The sequence below is a fragment of the Manihot esculenta genome, chromosome 2, assembly GCF_001659605.2.
Source record: "Manihot esculenta cultivar AM560-2 chromosome 2, M.esculenta_v8, whole genome shotgun sequence".
NCBI lineage: Eukaryota > Viridiplantae > Streptophyta > Magnoliopsida > Malpighiales > Euphorbiaceae > Manihot > Manihot esculenta.
Window position 1 is genome coordinate 210,329 of NC_035162.2, and position 19,543 is coordinate 229,871.

Sequence of the window (19,543 nt, forward strand, 5' to 3'; positions counted from 1 at the left end):
TTGATGTTTGTCTGAGTCTTGTAATTATGTATATTCTGCATTTTTATTCAGATATTGATCCAATGAGATACAGCGCTGATGTGTAAACTGCTACTCTTTGGAGATTCAAACTTCTCTTGAGTGCGTTAATTAATAGATCAATTTTTAACATATACCTCTCTACACAACATGATGTATAGTTAAAGCCGATTTGAATTTACCTTGAGTTTAACAAACTTAAGTTAATGATTAGTGGTATATTTTTTTTATGGAGAACCTCTAATAATATCTAATTTAGTATAATAAAATGAGAGAATTTAAAAAAAAGTTAAAATTTAAAATCAATTATGATTAAATAAGTTAAACTATTATCTCATAATATATAATTCTCCTTTTTAACCCATACTAAACGGAACAGCTTCAGATTACACAGATGAGCCGTTTATAATAGAGAAAAACGAATGTAATTACACATGCAATACTCCCTTTATTTAAATGGATTGTAACAAAGCTAATATGTTCTATTAAGCCTGTTTAATTGGTGTAGTAGGTTAAGCTGTTCAATTTTAATGCACTTAAATTCATTTATAGATAATTATTCATATTTTAATATGATTCAACTTTTTATAAATTTAACTATTGATCAAGCATAAATTACCCACATTTTTATTATCTTTTTTTATTGTTTATTTACACATTTTTTAGTCTAATTTATGGTTTCTATCTTGTTTTTACAGAAAAGGAAAGAATTGGAAAATTGGAGAAAAAGTGAAGAAAATTGACAGAAAAGTGATTGGGTCAGTGATTTGCCCAGTGATCTGCCCAGATCAAGTTGAAGCAGAAACCTGGAGGCAACAGGCAGAAGTAATATGGGCAGTGATTTACCCAGGACACTCGAGGACACTGGCCAAATCACTCGCAGAAGACAGAGAGAACTGACTGGCAGAAACATGATCAGGTCTGTGATTTGCCCAATCCCTTGAAGAAACTGGTCAAATCGCCGGGCAAATCACTTCGACAGCAGAAAATACAGTAGAGCGGAAAATTGTTCAGGAAACCGAATTTCAAGTTTTCAGAAGTCCAAATCCAACTCAATCACTACCAAAACAATTCCAAGAGCCACGAAAGAGTTTCTCACCTAAGGAATTCCAGTTGCAATTAAATTCAACATCAAAAGAGGAGTCACAAGCCAAATTAAAAAGGGAATTCAAAACCCTAGAAGGATGGAACTCTTCAACTATAAAAAGGCAACCTCCAAACCAGCAAAGGCATCTTCGGCGGAGGAATTGAACTCGCCAGAAACTCTCCAGCATCTTCCTTTTTCTTTTCCTTTCATCTTTTTGTGTATTTAGTCCACCATGAGTGGCTAAACTCTTTTCTTTTCTAGTTGAAGTTGAGAATATTCAGATTTGTGATGAATTGGGAGGTTTAATACTCCATTGTTGAACTCTTGTTTATTTCAATATTTATGCAAACTGATCTTTTCCATAATTATTACTTTGCTTTTAGAATCAATAAGGGCCCATTGCTTTTAAATTGCTTAAGTAATATTATTTGAATGATTTAGGTCCGTAATTGCTTAGGTTGTTCAAATACACATTTAATCAAGTTGCATAATCTAAACTTGACCACGCGGTTGGCAAGGATAGAATTGGGTTTTTCTAAGTTTTAATGCAGTCAACAGTTGTTCGATGCTACAATGCCCCAAGGACGTTCCTTGGCAACTTGTTGATTAGTGTTTGATTAGCGAACGTTTCCTAATCAAACTAGAACTAAGGAAGAATTTGAATTGTGAGAAGCGTCTTCCACAACCAAAACTGATTTATTGAAATCAAATAGGAGTCTTTAATAATCAATGATCAATTCTGAACAAACTGAATTAGACTCACACTTCAGCTAGAATCTCTTTCTCATTGAAATTCTCATCTATTTAAATTATTGCTTTTTTTTATATTTAATTTTAATCATCAAATCAAAACCCCCCTCTTTTAATTATTTGTTATTTACTCATCTTGGTTATTATTAGGAAGATCTTTAGTGTCAATTCCCTGTGGTTCGACCCTATTGCCACTATCTACAAGTTTATTGTTGATTGTTTAATAGGTTTATTTTTGACGGCTTCGACAACCGCTTATCAAAAATTGGCGCCGTTGCCGGGGAATTGATCTAACTAACGTATTTTCCCTTTATGACCAGGTCTGGCCGTAAAGACAATCTTCTTTACGACCCAGAGATTGAAAAAACCGCCAAGAGCTTAAGGAAGCAAGCAAATTTGAGGAACCAAGCCTCAAGACCATCTTCATCAACAACACCATCTCACAGACCACCTACTGCCCCTGCTGAAGAAATTTCTGCACCAGCAGAAACTTCCACCACCGCACCTGCTACAGCAGAATTTTTACCAGAAACTGAATTTCTGGTCATGGCAGAAAATCCAGCAATGGCAGCACCACCTGCTGCATATGTAGAAGCTGAAAATCAAGCAAGAAACGTGCCCATCCAAGCACCACAACAAAGGGAAAGAACTCTCGGAGAGTTAGCTGAACCAACAGGAGATCAAGCACCCTTATGCATTGAATATCCCCTATTGACAGCACCATTCGAGCTAAGGACAGGTCTGATTCATCTCCTTCCTAAATTCAGAGGCCTAGAGAATGAAGATCCTCACAAGCATTTGAAGGCATTCCACGTTGTGTGCTCAACCATGAGACCCCAAGGCATTCCAGAAGACGATATCAAGCTTAGAGCCTTCCCTTTTTCCCTTGAAGACTATGCCAAAGAATGGTTATTCTACTTGGCACCAGGATCCATCACATCATGGGCTGATATGGTAAGAGCATTCTTGAGAAAATTCTTTCCAACCTCAAAAGCCATAGGCATCCGTCGAGAAATAAGTGGCATAAAGCAAAAGCACTCTGAAGGCTTGTATGAGTACTGTGAGAGGTTCAAAAAGTTGTGCACAAGCTGCCCTCGGCATGATATTTCTGACCAATCTCTCATTGAGTACTTCTATGGAGGTTTGCTACCCTCAGAGAGAAAATTTATTGACGCAGCCTGTGGAGGAACAATTGAAAAAAAATCACCTCGAGAGATGAGGCACTTAATTTCCTCCATGGCTGCAGCTTCTCAACAATTTGGAGACCAAGAGCTGCCAACAAGGAATGTAAATGAGGTGAGTAATTCCATTTTATCATCCCAACTTTCTGAACTCACCAATGCTGTCCGAAGCCTTGTTGTGAGTCAAACCCAACAAGTCCAGCAGATTCAGCAGCCCAAGACATGTGGAATATGTGCCAACAACCACCCAACTGATCTATGTCCTTCCCTTCAAGAGGAGGACCAGCAAGTCAATGCTGTTGGAGGCTTCAATGGGCAAAGAAGGTATGATCCCTATTCTAATACTTATAATCCAGGTTGGAGGGACCATCCAAATTTCAGTTATGCAAGGGGAAATCAATATCCAAGCTACCAGCAAAGGAATCAAGCTCAAGCTCCACCTCAGAATCCCAATGCATCTCTTGAAGAGATTGTGAAAAATTTGGCAAATACTGTGCAGAATCTTGAGAAACAAATGGGGCAAATGGCTTCATCCTTGAACAAAATTGAATCTCAAGGAAAACTACCTTCCCAAACTGAGATAAATCCAAGGCAAAATGCTAGTGCCATCACATTGAGGAGTGGAAAGGAGTTGTAAGACAATAGGGCTGAAAAATTGCAAAAACAGACCATGGAAGAAATTCTGCCAGAAAGTGATCAGGGCAGTGATTTGCCCAGTTCACTGATAGGAACTGACCCGATCGTTGGGCAAACTAAGCTGTCCAGCAGTGATTTGACCAATTCTCCAGAGAAGGCAGGAAGTGATTTGCCCAAATCAACAGACCAGGCAGAATCAAGTCAAAGGCAGAAACAGCAACCAATGGAGAAATTCAAGGTACCACCTCCCTTCCCAAAGAGATTTGCAAGATCCCAAAAGGAGAAAGAGGAAAAAGAGATATTGGAGACACTTCGCAAAGTGGAAATTAACATTCCCCTACTTGATGCCGTAAAGCAAATTCCAAGGTATGCCAAATTTCTCAAAGAGCTATGCACCAACCGAAGGAAACTTGCTGAACGTGAAAAGGTAAGTGTGGGGGAGTGTGTTTCAGCTGTCATCCAAAGAAAACTACCAGTCAAATGCAAGGATAGAGGAATGTTCGCGGTTTCATGCAAGATAGGCAATGTGGGAATAAAGAAGGCCATGTGTGACCTTGGAGCTTCAATAAATGTCATGCCACTTTCTATTTTTAACTTGTTGAATGCAGGTACACTCAAGGGCACCAGCATTGTGATCCAATTAGCTGACCGGTCCATTGTCTACCCCAAAGGAGTGCTAGAAGATGTGTTGGTGCAAGTGGACCAATTAGTCTTTCCAGCGGATTTTTATGTTATTGACATGGAGGAAGACAAGAGCAACACCACCTCTGATATCTTACTTGGGAGACCATTCTTGAGCACAACAAGAACAAAAATTGATGTGCATGATGGCACATTGACTATGGAGTTTGAAGGGGAAGTTATCAAATTTAATGTTTATGATGTCATGAAATTCCCCAATGATGTTTCTCCTGTTTATGGCCTTGATGTTATTGATAATTTAAGCCAAGAAGTTTTTGATTTTGATCAAGAAAACTTACTTTATGAAGGTCTTTGCAGGAGAGAAGAAGTGGACAGCAACATCACTGAAACAAAGAAAACAGCAGACTGCTGTAAACTGCTGGATGTGGGTAGTTTGCCCAGTGATTTGCCCAGAATACCAGAAAATTTGCTCAAATCACAGACCAAATCAGATAGTATGCAGACAGAAAACCAGCAGACAGAAAATGCACCAGATCTGAAACCCTTGCCTAACCACCTCAAATATGCCTACTTGGGAGCTGAAAATACACTTCCAGTAATCATCTCCAACCAGCTCAGCCAAGAAGAAGAGGAAAAGCTCCTGGATGTGTTGAGGAAGCACAAGAAGGCAATTGGGTGGACATTGGAGGACATAAAGGGTATCTCACCCTCAACGTGCATGCATCGGATACTTATGGAGGATGAGTGCAAACCTGTTCGTGAGGCACAAAGAAGGCTGAATCCACCTATGATGGAGGTTGTAAAGAAGGAGATTGTGAAGCTCCTAGACATTGGGGTAATCTACCCCATTTCTGACAGTAAGTGGGTGAGTCCCATCCATGTGGTACCAAAGAAGACTGGGATTACCATTGTCCCTAATTCTGAAGGAGAGCTAGTACCCACTCGTGTGCAAAATGGGTGGAGAGTTTGCATGGACTACAGGAAGCTCAACACAGCCACAAGGAAGGACCATTTTCCCTTGCCCTTCATGGACCAAATGCTTGAGAGACTTGCTGGAAAAAGCCATTACTGCCTCCTTGATGGATATTCTCGATTTTATCAAATTCCCGTTGCACCAGAAGACCAAGAGAAGACCACTTTCACATGCCCATTTGGCACATTCGCATTTAGGAGGATGCCCTTCGGTCTTTGTAATGCACCAGCCACTTTCCAAAGGTGCATGATGAGCATTTTTTCTGACTATGTGGAGAGGATCATTGAAGTCTTCATGGATGACTTTACGGTGTATGGCAACTCATTCCATGAATGCCTAGCCAACTTGGAGAAGATACTTCAAAGGTGCTTGGAGACAAACTTGGTTCTCAACTATGAGAAGTGTCACTTCATGGTCAGCCATGGCTTAATCTTAGGCCATATTGTTTCAGCAAAAGGGATTGAGGTGGACAAAGCCAAAATTGACACCATAAAAAATCTGCCCTACCCAACCAGCATTAGGGAGATTCGATCATTCCTTGGACATGCTGGTTTTTACAGGAGGTTTATCAAGGATTTTTCTAAAATAACTCAGCCTCTTTGCAGATTGTTACAGCAGGATGTACCCTTCAACTTTGATGACAGCTGCAAATCAGCCTTTGATTTGATCAAATCACTCCTAATTTCTGCCCCAGTCATCCAGCCACCTGATTGGACCCTTCCATTTGAGATCATGTGTGATGCCAGCAACTTTGCTATAGGTGCAGTATTGGGACAGCGCATAGGTAACTCTCCTCATGTCATTCACTATGCCTCACGCACCCTAGATGCTGCACAATGCAATTATTCCACCACGGAAAAAGAGTTGCTGGCTGTTGTGTTTGCATTGGAGAAGTTTAGACCCTACCTACTTGGTACAAAGGTGATTATATACTCAGATCATGCTGCACTAAGGTATTTAATCAAGAAAAAGGAGTCCAAACCTAGGCTGGTGAGATGGATATTGCTGTTACAAGAGTTTGACTTGGAGATCCGTGACAAGAAAGGCAAGGAGAACCTTGTGGCTGATCACCTCAGCAGAATTCTGACCGAGATAGAGACATGCCCCATCAATGAGAACTTCCCTGATGAGCACCTCTTTTCTGTCCAAGAAGAGGAACCATGGTATGCTGATATTGTTAATTTCCTTGCCATAGGTGATTTGCCCACTGATTTGCCCAAACACATAAGAGACAAGTTCAAGAAAGAGGCAAGGTATTATGTGTGGGATGAGCCTTACCTATGGAAGCATTGTGCAGACCAAGTCATAAGGAGATGCATCCCAAACCATGAGATCACATCTGTCCTAACCTTCTGCCACTCTTACAGCTGTGGAGGTCACTTTGGGCCATGCAAGACAGCCTTGAAAGTCCTTGACAGTGGATTATTTTGGCCTAACATATTTAGAGATGCTTATTTATTTTGTAGGTCATGTGCAAGATGCCAACAAACAGGAAACCTTGGCAAAAGAAGTGAAATGCCACAAGCACCCATTATGGTGTGTGAAATCTTTGACATATGGGGCATTGACTTCATGGGACCATTCCCACCTTCCTTTGGCAACACCTACATACTTCTTGCTGTGGATTATGTGTCCAAGTGGATTGAGGCCAAGGCAACAAGGGCTGATGATGCAAAAACAGTATGTGATTTTGTAAAGTCCCACATTTTCTCAAGATTTGGACTGCCCAAGGCCATAATCAGTGACCGAGGCACCCATTTTTGCAACAAGGTAGTAGAAACTCTCCTCAAGAAGCACCATGTCATCCATAGAACCTCTACTGCCTATCACCCTCAAACAAATGGGCTGGCTGAATTGTCAAATAGGGAGATCAAGTCCATCTTGGAGAAAACGGTCTGCCCAAATCGCAAGGACTGGAGTACACGCCTCAATGATGCCTTATGGGCATATAGAACAGCATATAAAACTCCAATTGGGATGTCTCCATATAGGCTGATTTATGGAAAAGCATGCCATCTTCCTGTGGAACTTGAACACAAAGCCTATTGGGCTGTGAAGAGCTGTAATCTCGATGAAAAAGAAGCTGGAGTTAACAGAAAATTACAGATTCAAGAGCTTGAGGAGATTAGGCGTGATGCCTATGAAGCTTCATGGGATTACAAAGCAAAGACTAAAGCCTTCCATGATAAGACTATCTCCAGAAAACACTTCCAGGTTGGTGATAAAGTCTTGCTTTTTGATTCCAGGTTCAAATTATTCCCTGGGAAGCTTCGGTCTAGGTGGATTGGACCATTCTTGGTTGAACATATCTATCCACATGGAGCTGTTGACATTAGGAGCCCACAAACAAGCAAGGTTTTCAAAGTTAATGGGCATCGTTTGAAGAGATTCTATGAAGGTTTTACTGTCCATGTTGTGGAGGAGGTTCCCTTGGATCCCCCTTCCCAAGACTGCTGAGCAAGACACTGAAGTCCAGCCCAAGACAGAAAACAGGGCGCTACTGGGAGGCAGCCCAGAGGCAGTGATTTGCCCACTGCTTGCCCAAATCGCAGGGCAAATCGACTGAATGTACCATAGTCACAAGTGATCGGGGCAGTGATTTACCCAATTGCCCAGATAATTTGATGAAGATCACCGGTCCAATCGCAAAATCAAGCACATCATCAGAAAAGGGCGTGAACAGTACCAGCCCAGCAACTGCAAAGGAGCAGCGATCTGGCCAAGTGATTTGCCCACTGCTTACCCAAATCACTGGTCAAATCACCCTGTCAAGAATCCAGAGGGCCAGCATTAAATGATCAGGGCAGATTCACATACCCAAATCACTTTAAGTAGTTCTTTTCTTATTCTTTTACTTTTTACGCTAAACTACTGTTTTTTTATCTCTTCTTCTTCTTCAAGCTTTCTCCTCTCCGACCACCACTCACCCACCGGCAAACTCAAGACCACCATGGTCCGAATTAAGATGAAGGCCACTGGCGGACCATTCATGTGGAAGAAACTAGGGCTACCGAAACCCATCCCCTATGACAGTGACGATGAAGCGTGGGATACCCCTCCATCAACCACCACCAACATCGAAATACCACCGGCTACAAACACAGCAACAGGACGCACCGACTTACCGGCCGTCCAGACATATCACCGGCAATAGAAACGGCCAAGAACGCCGCCACCACCGTCCACAATAGCCCCGAAGGCAAACCCTGCGGGCGAAATGCTACCTGAAGCCACCACTTCCTCCGGCCACGGCCAAAAACGGCCAAGACCACAGTCGCCACCGAGATCAGAGCCAGAGCCAGCCATGCATCCCGCAGGACACAAAGAGAACACTACGCCCCCTGATCCCACCAGCGCTGTGCCCACTGATGCGCCTAGCAATATGCCAAGCGCTATGCCTAGCGATGTGCCCACTGATGCGCCCACGGACCTGCCTAGCGATGTGCCCAGCGACACACTCAGCAATATGCCCAGCAATTTGCCCAGCGATTTGCCCAGGCCAGCATACCCAGATCACATCGTCAAAGCACTGACATTCAACAAAATTTCTGAGCGCACCAGGCTGCTTAAAGTTTCATCCCTACCATATCACCCAGGTAAGTATATCCACCATGCCACCCTTGGAGCACTGAGACTCCATTCCCAGGTACATTCTCTCATCTCTACTATTGGCTGGGACACCTTTTTCTTCCTGCGCATGCCCTCCTTCCTTGAACTCACACATGAGTTCTTCACCACATTCTATTTTGACAAACCTGCCATGCACAACATACACACACCAGGCACTATTGGATTCAGGTTATTGGGGAAGCGATTTCGCTTATCCCTGCAGGAATTCGGCATAGCCATGGGCTGTGAATGCCCTCAGTCCACCTGGGACTTCCCTGCTGAGTTTGATCCAAGCTCTGTGTACTTGGAATTAAGTGATAATCCACCAGACACCTACTCACCAACAAGGTCCAAGGACCTTTACCTCAAAAACCCCAGCCTGAAATACCTCCACAGATTCCTGGCTTATACATTTTCTGGGAGGAAGGATGCCTCCAACATCCTGACCAGAACTGAGTTATATATTCTTTGGTGCATGCACACACATAGGAAAATACATCTGGGATACTGGGTTGCCACCCAACTATCTAGCATCATTCAGTATAACAGGCCACTGATTTTTGGGCCCTTGATCACTGCCATTGCAGTAAATCTCAAATTATTGCACCCAGCATATACTGACCTTTCCCCCACTTCCAAGACAACCCCCTTGGACCTACGCACATTAGATGACATGGGGTTGCTTTGCAAGGTGGGGGATGTTTTTTCCATTGCACCTGCAGGTCCAGTAACGCCATGCCATGAGCGTGTTTTCAGAAGGAAGAAAGCCACCATAAGCACCACCACCCAGCAGCCAGCCACTATAGCAGCCCCTGCAGATGAGACAACACAAGCAATAGGGCAGGCACCAGCAAATGAGCCACCTCCAGCAGCCGCCCAGCAGGATGCTCCTCAGCCACCTGAAGACGAAGCACCCAACCAGACAGTAGAGGCTCGTCTCAGTAGGATTGAGGATCGAATGCAAAGGATGGAGCACTTGTTGGACCTGCTGATGGACCATTTTCTGCCCCAGCACCGTGACAGATAGCGATCTGCCCAGTGATTTGCCCAGTGCTTGCCCAAGTCACTGGTCAAATCACTCACATGCCAGGAAGTCACTTTCCCTTCTCTCCTTCATTTTTCTATACATTTATTCAAACATTGAGGACAATATTTGGGTTAGGTGTGGGGGTACTGGAGAGTATTTATTCATTGATTATACCATCTTTTTGCTTCTTGTTGTTTCTTTTTGTTTCTTTTTGCATTGTTCTTACCCCTTTTTGCACACACCAGAATTTTTTTTCACACTCCTAGCGCACACACACAGAATTTTGTAGCTAATTGCTTTACTCAACATAGATAACAAGGCTGAAAGAGTTTCCTTATCTCATGACCCCATTGATTTGCCATCCCTTTAAGCTTAAATTGAATCATTCACAGTATGTTACCTTCACTTAGGGAGTTTTTCTCTTGAATTGAATCCTCAAATTTGCTAAGATCAAGGGAAATAAAAATACAAATACATGCAAACACAAAGTCAGTGTAACTCCCTAAGAGCTGATTTGCCCAAAATATCATGAAAAACCAGCACAAAGCACAAATCACAAACTTGTTCCAATGGTCTAAGACTATGAACTAAGCCTAATAGCCACTTGGAGAAGTAACTGACTGAGTAACCGGGGGTGTATCACCCATGTACACAATCGCGTAAAAAGGTCAGTAACTTTTTCAAGCAAATAAGTTTCGATGGTCTAGACTATGAACAGAGCTAGTAGCCACTTGAACAAGTGACTAACTGAGTAACCGGGGGTGTATCACCCATGTACACAATCGCGTAAAAAGGTTAGTGACTTTTTCAGGCAAGGATAAGAATAAGTGCTGCTAAAAATAAAAATAAAAATAAAAGAAAAAGAGAAGAAAATGGGCAAATCACTCCTAGGGGTTGCATTAAAACTAACATAAAGGAATAAGCATGATTGAGCCAAAAACCTTTCTCTTGACCATGGTAGGTGAAAGGAAACAAGGAAAGGAGAAGATGACCTTAGTACATGTACTCTATACTGTGACGATTCAGTTTAGGAATCTAGGGGAGGCTGATTAAGTGGTACTTAGGCTCTAAGGAAAAAGGGGACTTGATTGGCTAAGTTATTTGTTGCTTGAGGACAAGCAAAAAGCTAGGTGTGGGGGTATTTGATCAAGCATAAATTAGCCACATTTTTATTATCTTTTTTGATTGTTTATTTACACATTTTTTAGTCTAATTTATGGTTTCTATCTTGTTTTTACAAAAAAGGAAAGAATTGGAAAATTGGAGAAAAAGTGCAGAAAATTGACAGAAAAGTGATTGGGTCAGTGATTTGCCCAGTGATCTGCCCAGATCAAGCTGAAGCAGAAACCTGGAGGCAACAGGCAGAAGTAATATGGGCAGTGATTTGCCCAGGACACTTGAGGACACTGGCCAAATCACTCGCAGAAGACAGAGAGAACTGACTGGCAGAAACGTGATCAGGTCTGTGATTTGCCCAATCCCTTGAAGAAACTGGTCAAATCGCCGGGCAAATCACTTCGACAGCAGAAAATACAGCAGAGCGGGAAATTGTTCAGGAAACCGAATTTCAAATTTTCAGAAGTCCAAATCCAACTCAATCACTACCAAAACAATTCCAAGAGCCACGAAAGAGTTTCTCACCTAAGGAATTCCAGTTGCAATTAAATTCAACATCAAAAGAGGAGTTACAAGCCAAATTAAAAAGGGAATTCAAAACCCTAGAAGGATGGAACTCTTCAACTATAAAAAGGCAACCTCCAAACCAGCAAAGACATCTTCGGCGGAGGAATTGAACTCGCCAGAAACTCTCCAGCATCTTCCTTTTTCTTTTCCTTTCATCTTTTTGTGTATTTAGTCCACCATGAGTGGCTAAACTCTTTTCTTTTCTAGTTGAAGTTGAGAATATTCAGATTTGTGATGAATTGGGAGGTTTAATACTCCATTGTTGAACTCTTGTTTGTTTCAATATTTATGCAAACTGATCTTTTCCATAATTATTACTTTGCTTTTAGAATCAATAAGGGCCCATTGCTTTTAAATTGCTTAAGTAATATTGTTTGAATGATTTAGGTCCGTAATTGCTTAGGTTGTTCAAATACACATTTAATCAAGTTGCATAATCTAAACTTGACCACGCGGTTGGCAAGGATAGAATTGGGTTTTTCTAAGTCTTAATGCAGTCAACAGTTGTTCGATGCTACAATGCCCCAAGGACGTTCCTTGGCAACTTGTTGATTAGTGTTTGATTAGCGAACGTTTCCTAATCAAACTAGAACTAAGAAAGAATTTGAATTGTGAGAAGCGTCTTCCACAACCAAAACTGATTTATTGAAATCAAATAGGAGTCTTTAATAATCAATGATCAATTCTGAACAAACTGAATTAGACTCACACTTCAGCTAGAATCTCTTTCTCATTGAAATTCTCATCTATTTAAATTATTACTTTTTTTTGATATTTAATTTTAATCATCAAATCAAAACCCCCTCTTTTAATTATTTGTTATTTACTCATCTTGGTTATTATTAGGAAGATCTTTAGTGTCAATTCCCTGTGGTTCGACCCTATTGCCACTATTTACAAGTTTATTATTGATTGTTTAATAGGTTTATTTTTGACGGCTTCGACAACCGCCTATCAACTATATCAAATTACAAAAATATTTTATAAATTTAAAACTAATATTTTATTCAACATTTCTCAGTTTTGTGGTTGAATATGATGAATATTTTTTTTGTCAAAAGTAGATTTTTATTGATTAGAAAAAAAAAAAAAGAATACATCTTCATCCAAAGGACTTAAAAATGACTAACAAGGATATTAGGCCTAAAATAGAAATAAATTACTATCAAATTAAAAGTCCAACAAGCAGAAAAACCACTCAAATCCTAAAAGAACCGGGTCAAACCCGAAAAGTAAGACAACCCAGCTTCACAAAACAGAGGAATGCAGAGGGCGCTGTCGGTGACGGTGAGGGTATGTTCACAAACTGAAAACTTCCCGAAGCCAAACCGAGAGGGAGAGCCTCCCTTCCAACAAACAACAACCTCTGGTTTGAAAATTTAGAAAAATCTCAAAAAAAAAAAAACAAGTGGAAGCCAACAAAGAAAATGCAAGGACCAGTATTGTGGTTCAGCCGAAAATGGAATCTAAACAACAGAGGCCTAGAGAAAAGCCAGCTTGCATGTGGTGATAGGAAAGTGCTCATAAGGGACCGGAGCAATCCATCAGCGGTTGCCATGAGCATCCTGGAGATAGCTATACCACCCGACGCCGAAAAAGAAAGTAGATTCCTTGATAAAACGGTCATTCGAGCGTCATGGATAAACCTGCAGAAAACATGCAAACTAAGAGCAACGCTCACCACAGCAATAAGAAGCAGATCAAAGATTCCTCTCCTATAAAAATGCAAATTTGCTGAGAAAAATTAAAGAAGAACAAAAGAAACAAAAGAACCTCCCACCCAGTAGTGGAGAGAGAAAAATCCATTATCGAAAGGGAAAGTAAAGCTTCTCCGCTCGAAATGGGCAGGGGAAGCCGACGCACAGTAGTGACAAGGAGTTTAGTCCATGAGAGAAAAGAAAAAGACAGAGAGGTGGTGGAACACATATGATGAATTAAACAGATCAAGTTCGGGTTTGCTATACCATGATATAGTTGGGTAAGTATCAGCCATATTTTAAATGGAATTGAGACCAGACCAGGCGGATTGATCCGATTTCAAACTAAAATCTATTTTTCTTAAAAACAGGAAATTTGTAAAAGAAAAACTAGCGGTTGAATTTGATTAAAATCTTAACTAACTAAAATTACAAGTTGAAACTGAAATGGAAAGAAAACTTTTAGTTATTTCTTAAAAATCACAAAGCGTTGCTACCATCCCAATTCCAGACCGTAACCTGATATGCACGACCCACTTGCGTGCATAACTTGCTCTGAAACTTTTGCTTGCTGCTAAATTGGGAGTTGCTTTTCGAGGCACATAAATCTTTTACCAAGTTTGACTTCAATGGCTATTCGGGATCTTTCTTTCCTTCGTAATCCCCTAAAGCAAGAAATCTCTTAGGGCCTATTATGATATCTTACCTTTGAGGGGGAAAAATTACCTAATGATACACGTAAAGAGGTGGGAAAATAGAACTATTCTTCTTGATGGCGAGGTTTAGTCACTACAAACTACAGAATTTTGTAACAATTTGCAGAGTCGGACCCAAGCTTTACAGGCTAGGATGCTGCGAATTAGATCCTAGAAAACGTATTGTCTGATAAACATTGCCAATTGAATTTGAAGAACCAAATTTTTCTATATGCCTCGCAATTGTATGTTTTTAATTTCACAATACTTGCTCATATCATACATTTCGCGTATAGAATGAATAAAAAAAAAATGAAAAGCAATATCTTACACAATCCATTGTGCAGATATGTTAACCTGAGAGAGAAATTCAAAGTTTGAATTTCAAACCACTACTCCCCCCATTAGCTTCAGCTCATGATAAACTGCTCCAGTAGCATTCAAATGCAATTTGACACCCAGATTTTCCAACCATGTGTTGGACCAATCTCTAATTCCATAAAATGCAAGCGACAAGGTCAAACAAAACAATACATTAAACACCAATCACTAGAGCTGGAGCAAACCAGACTTGCATTTATATTTTATAAGCAAATCAACCCAGTAGAGATATTAAGGAATATGCCCTAACGGATTGGCTTGAATATACACTTTGAAAAATGCTACTAATACTTCTGTTCTGGATTTGCTAATATAAACTTCTGTTATTGCACTTCCACAATTAATTCTTCTACAGCATGTTTGAGATTGTGGTCGAAAATACTTGTTTAAAAGAAATTAGAAATTAAAAAAAAATAAAGCAGTTTGAAACATCTGTTAAAATACAATGGATATTCAGAGTTCAGCCAAACAATAAAATCATAATTAATTGAAATCCATAAATATCAATTATAATATAGATGATCAGAAATGAAACTTGATAACATCGATGAGGCAAACTAGAATCATAATGAAATGAGAGAAATTAGCACAAAATAACCCCACGAACGTTGTCATGAATGATACAATGCTGAAGAAATTTGGAGCTCATGTTTATGTTTCTCAAGATTTATCATTCTTATTTAATGATAAGCAAAAGGCTCAGCTATGACATTGTAGAGAAAAGGAAAATCTGCACACCAGATTAAATAAAGATGCTTCTGATTCTACATCGTTACTCTGATAAAGTTGTGCAACACTTCAGTTTCATAAAACGACATTGCGCCTAAATTCAGAAAGAAAAATAAGAAAGATGATTTCGATGGTTAGTTATGTGCTTTAAGAAAGAAAAAGAAAAAGGATCATGTGGCAAGTAAATTCATGTTCGCAAACTGTGAATCTTACTGGAGTATGCACTCCTATGAAGAACTTTTAAAGTAAAGAACACATGATCATTTCAAGAGTGACAGCCATATCCTTACGAATGGAGATGCCCACAAATTGATATCAAAATCACTATATGGAAATCATTCTTAATTAATTGTAGAATTTGTCTACAGCCGCTGCATGTAATCCCGCCTTAAATGCAATGCAAGTGAATAAATTGGTTGAATACAATATTGTGGTAACAATCAGAAAACAATTTTGCCCAAAAAACTTCTTGAAAATATTTAAGTTTGAGAACTTTTACACGCTATCCAATATCCAGTATAACAGAGAGAGAACATTTATGAACCTATACTATCTTATAGAAGCACAAGAACATAGTCCATCAACCAAAAAAAAACAAAGAGAATATATAATGGACAGTCACATTTACCCCATAACAGTCAAAATGTTCATAGAGACCCAAGCATTGTAGCAACGATCAGGTTTCTACCTTAATCATCCCAATTTGCTGGAAAGGCATCTTGTTCAATCGATATCTAAAGGAATTACAACTCAAACTCATCTTCCAGCTTCAATTGCTCTGCTGCAGCTTCCTCCTCCTCATCATCGATCACAAAATATGGATTATGCGCCTCAGGCTTAAACTTATATCCAGTAAACACATAAAAGGCCAATGTGGCCAGCTCTCCAGCCACCACGCTGGTCCATAGGTACTTGTATGAAGTAATAGTCTCCAATGCGTATACTACCACTCGGGTAAAGTAAATATAGCAAATAACCACGATGTAATACTGCCTAAAAAGTGTCAGCTTCATCAAATTCACCGCGGCCTTCCCGTCTGTCCTGGCGGCCTCGCGCAGGTTCTTAATGGACCAAACAATGGGGAACAAAACGGCGCAGCAGCACACAACGTCAACCAGCAAAAACACCTGCTTCCAGGTGATCCAGTCCTGACCGTATGGTCCTGTTTCATCGATGACCACCTGAGCCATATTTGCCACCACCTGGAGAGGAATCACAATAATCAAAACCTTCTTCTCCTTGTCCTGCAAGTAGGGCTTCAAAAACGACCATCCCGTTCCAATCAACACAATCAAAGTAAACAGAGTAATCCCCTTCAAAAAGCTGAACATATAAAATAGCACATCCCATCCATGAGCACTACCAGTCCTCTTGATATAAGACTTATCCTCTGCTTCACATAATAAATTCAAGGCCTTCAAAACAACCACGGCCAGCATGAAGAAATGGATTGTGAAAATGGTGAGTCGTTTCTTATACAGGACGTGAATCCATAATCCGGCGAGACCAAAATAAATAAGTGAGAACAAGAAATAAACTCGAGGGAGAATGGTCTTGCCTGCAGAGAGATAATCGCGGTTACCGTTCCTCTCGAGATTATACATGGCCGAGTTGACGTCCATGGAGACCTTGAGCGAATTCAAGCAATTGGCAAAAACAAGAGTGTACTGATCGGCGTCGTTTTCGGGAAAGATAACGGAGAAGTTGGTCTGGCCGTTTTGGAGCTTGTTGAAGGTGAAGACGTGCTTGATGAGGTCGGATTGGAGAGCACAAGTGATCTCGCCGTCCTCGATCTGCTGGAGGACGTGGAGCCAGGAATCTCTGGTGCAGAGGAAGAATCCGACCTTGGAGAGGTCGAGATCAGGGTTTTGGTTAGAAAGGTGGATGTTAGAGACGCTGAGCTCGAGTTGACCCTTGTGGGTAAACCCAAACTCGTCGAAGGGGATAATAGGACGGTCATCGGATCGGACATCAGAAGATCGGATCTCAGCGAAACAAAGAGAAAATAGAAGAGAAGCAATTACTGAGAAGAGAAAAAAGCGAGCCATGGATCTTAGAGACAGAGAGAGGGGGTTCTCAGATCTGTGAGGTTTTCCTTTCTCCTTATTTGTTTATATTTGCGATTGAGAAATGGAAAGAAAGAATATAACAGCACAACAACCGGAGGTTAAGTTTCAATGGGAAGACGGTGTCGGTCGAGGGGAGAAGTTTTTTTATTTTTTATTTTATTAGAAATAAACTATAATTTAACCCTTATTGTAATGAAACTATAAATTATTAGAAGTTGATTGTTTTATTTTAGGATAAATAAATAGATTTTAATGTTATTAATGTATTCTCTCTATCTATAAGTTGTCTGATTTCTTTTTTTGTCTTAAAAGTATTGTTTATTTTTTTTATATGAACATATAAATTTACTATTATAAAAATGTTTAACTTTATTTTATTTTTAAAATATTTTTTAATATTTAATAAATTTTAATACTTTTAAAATGAATATAATAAAAAATTTTTTAATATGTATAAAAAAATAGTGTGAATAAAAATTATAATACGTATTAATTTTTTACATTTTTAAAATTGATAATTTTTTTATTTCAATTTATTCATGTTTAATTTAAAAGTTTTTCTATTAATAAAATTTAACAGTAAGAGTTTTTTTATATCTAAACTCTCTTTTTAGGAGATTTTTTAAGGTAATGTAAGATTTTTTTTAAATTTAAAAATTTTTCAAACATGTATTAAAGAGGAATTGATAATTTTTGAAATAAAGTTTTTAAAAATTAAAATTATAAAAAAAAATTCTTTAATTTCAACTTACGGAGAAATTTTTCAAGAGAAAATTTTGAAATATCTTAAAAAAATTTATTTTCTTCAAAAATAATAAATTATTAAAATTTAAAAATCAAACCATATCTTAAAAAAAAAAAAAATTTAACTTTTATCCCTTTCCAAAGAGATTGAAAATGTCTACTTCTCCTACTTTGGATCTTGAAATTTGCTTAAGAATAGTCCACTGAAATTTCTCCAATCTCACTTGCCGTTTCAATATGATGAAACCCAACCGTTCTTGTTTTCCAAGAACCTCACAATGCCTTTCTAGCCTTCATGGCTGATAAATGCTTCTCCACTTGCTCTTGGAACCTAGCATAAGCATCAACAAGCTCTTCTGGTTATTGATCACTAATACGTCTTAAAGAGAGGAAATCACCTGTAGTGAGCATTATATGTCAATTCCAATGCTTTTCCAAGAACCCCATAAACTCTTGAATCAATTCATCTGCCCAAGTTGCTAGATTTGGAATTCAAACTTGAACCCATTACTCTACTTTAGCTTTTTAAAAACATGACTTAAAATTTTCACACCCAATTTATACCTATTCATTTCCCGTGCATTTCTCAATTCCTTTTGTCCAAGATATTTTTCCCTTACTTTGATTACCTTTTTCGGGCATAAGAGGATGCAAGACTGATGGTTGGATAGCCTGTACTTCCATCTCCAAAAATCAATCTTGTTGGAAACTGCACTATTGTAGATGTCTTTATTCTATCTACCTCCAACCCCAAATTCTTTTCTAATAGTTACAAAAACCTTATTCTTCACATCCACGGTCATTATTTTCAAGCCTGAAATAATTACTGATTTCTCATCCAAGTATCTAACTGCATGTGACAAGGAGCTTCGCTATGGGTTTTGTAGTAACACTATAATCTCAACTGATGTAAAATCAATGGGTGCCAAAAAGAGAAGTGGAGTGAGAGTATGCATTTTTTTTATAAAATATTTTAAAGAAAAATTGAATAATACATATTTATTGTATAAAAATTTAAGAATTTAAGTGACTATTAATCACATTAAAATTTATAGATTAAAATATAAGTTATCTTTAATTTATAATTTAAAAATAATAAATTTTTTTCATTCATTTACAATTTAATTTATATAATTTTATACATTTTAATAAATTAATTTTAATGTTAAATGCACACAATAAATTTCTTTAAAAATAACATAATTTTAATTATATTTTTATAATAGTGATTAATTTATTAATTTTTAACTTATAAAACTAAATAAATAATGCCCAAATGAACATAATCACGCTACAAGAAGGAAAACCTCTCTCTCTAAATATTGCGATATAACATTTGTTATGAAATGTCTTCTTTATATAACATTTTGTATTAAAATAATAATACTCTAATTCTTTGGGGTGAAATTGCAATTCATGAGGAAGGCAATAGGATCGAGCGTAGTTTGATAAAACTGAGTGAAGATCGATGAGTCTAAAAATACAGGCGTTTTGAGCTTTTTATGCACTTCTGCAATTTGCTCTTTATTTCACTAACTCATCAGTATTCAACTTTAACATTTGCAATTTTAATTCTCTTAGTCAAACCAAGCATTGGATTGTATTCTGATTTCTAAATGGAT

General features: G+C 38.8%; 1 protein-coding gene across 2 annotated transcripts; it reads right to left on the reverse strand.

Moving 5' to 3' along the window:
• Positions 1-12,664: 12,664 nt before the first annotated feature.
• On the reverse strand, positions 12,665-17,292 carry LOC110609316 (protein CANDIDATE G-PROTEIN COUPLED RECEPTOR 7). Of its 2 annotated transcripts, none has more exons than XM_021748810.2 (2): positions 15,797-17,292; positions 12,665-13,252 (listed from the first exon to the last, which is right to left on the reverse strand). In XM_021748810.2, exon 1 carries the CDS (start codon positions 17,154-17,156, stop codon positions 15,852-15,854), a length of 1,305 nt encoding a protein of 434 aa, XP_021604502.1. In that variant the 5' UTR covers positions 17,157-17,292; the 3' UTR covers positions 12,665-13,252; positions 15,797-15,851. The 2 variants fall into 2 exon arrangements, with proteins under 2 accessions (XP_021604502.1, XP_021604501.1); XM_021748809.2 differs by lacking the exon at positions 12,665-13,252 and adding an exon at positions 14,946-15,202.
• Positions 17,293-19,543: the final 2,251 nt, after the last annotated feature.

What these genes read in the sequence shown, in the direction of transcription:
- LOC110609316 (XM_021748810.2), bottom strand. Translation starts at nt 17,156, where the DNA reads ATGGCTCGCTTTTTTCTCTTCTCAGTAATTGCTTCTCTTCTATTTTCT.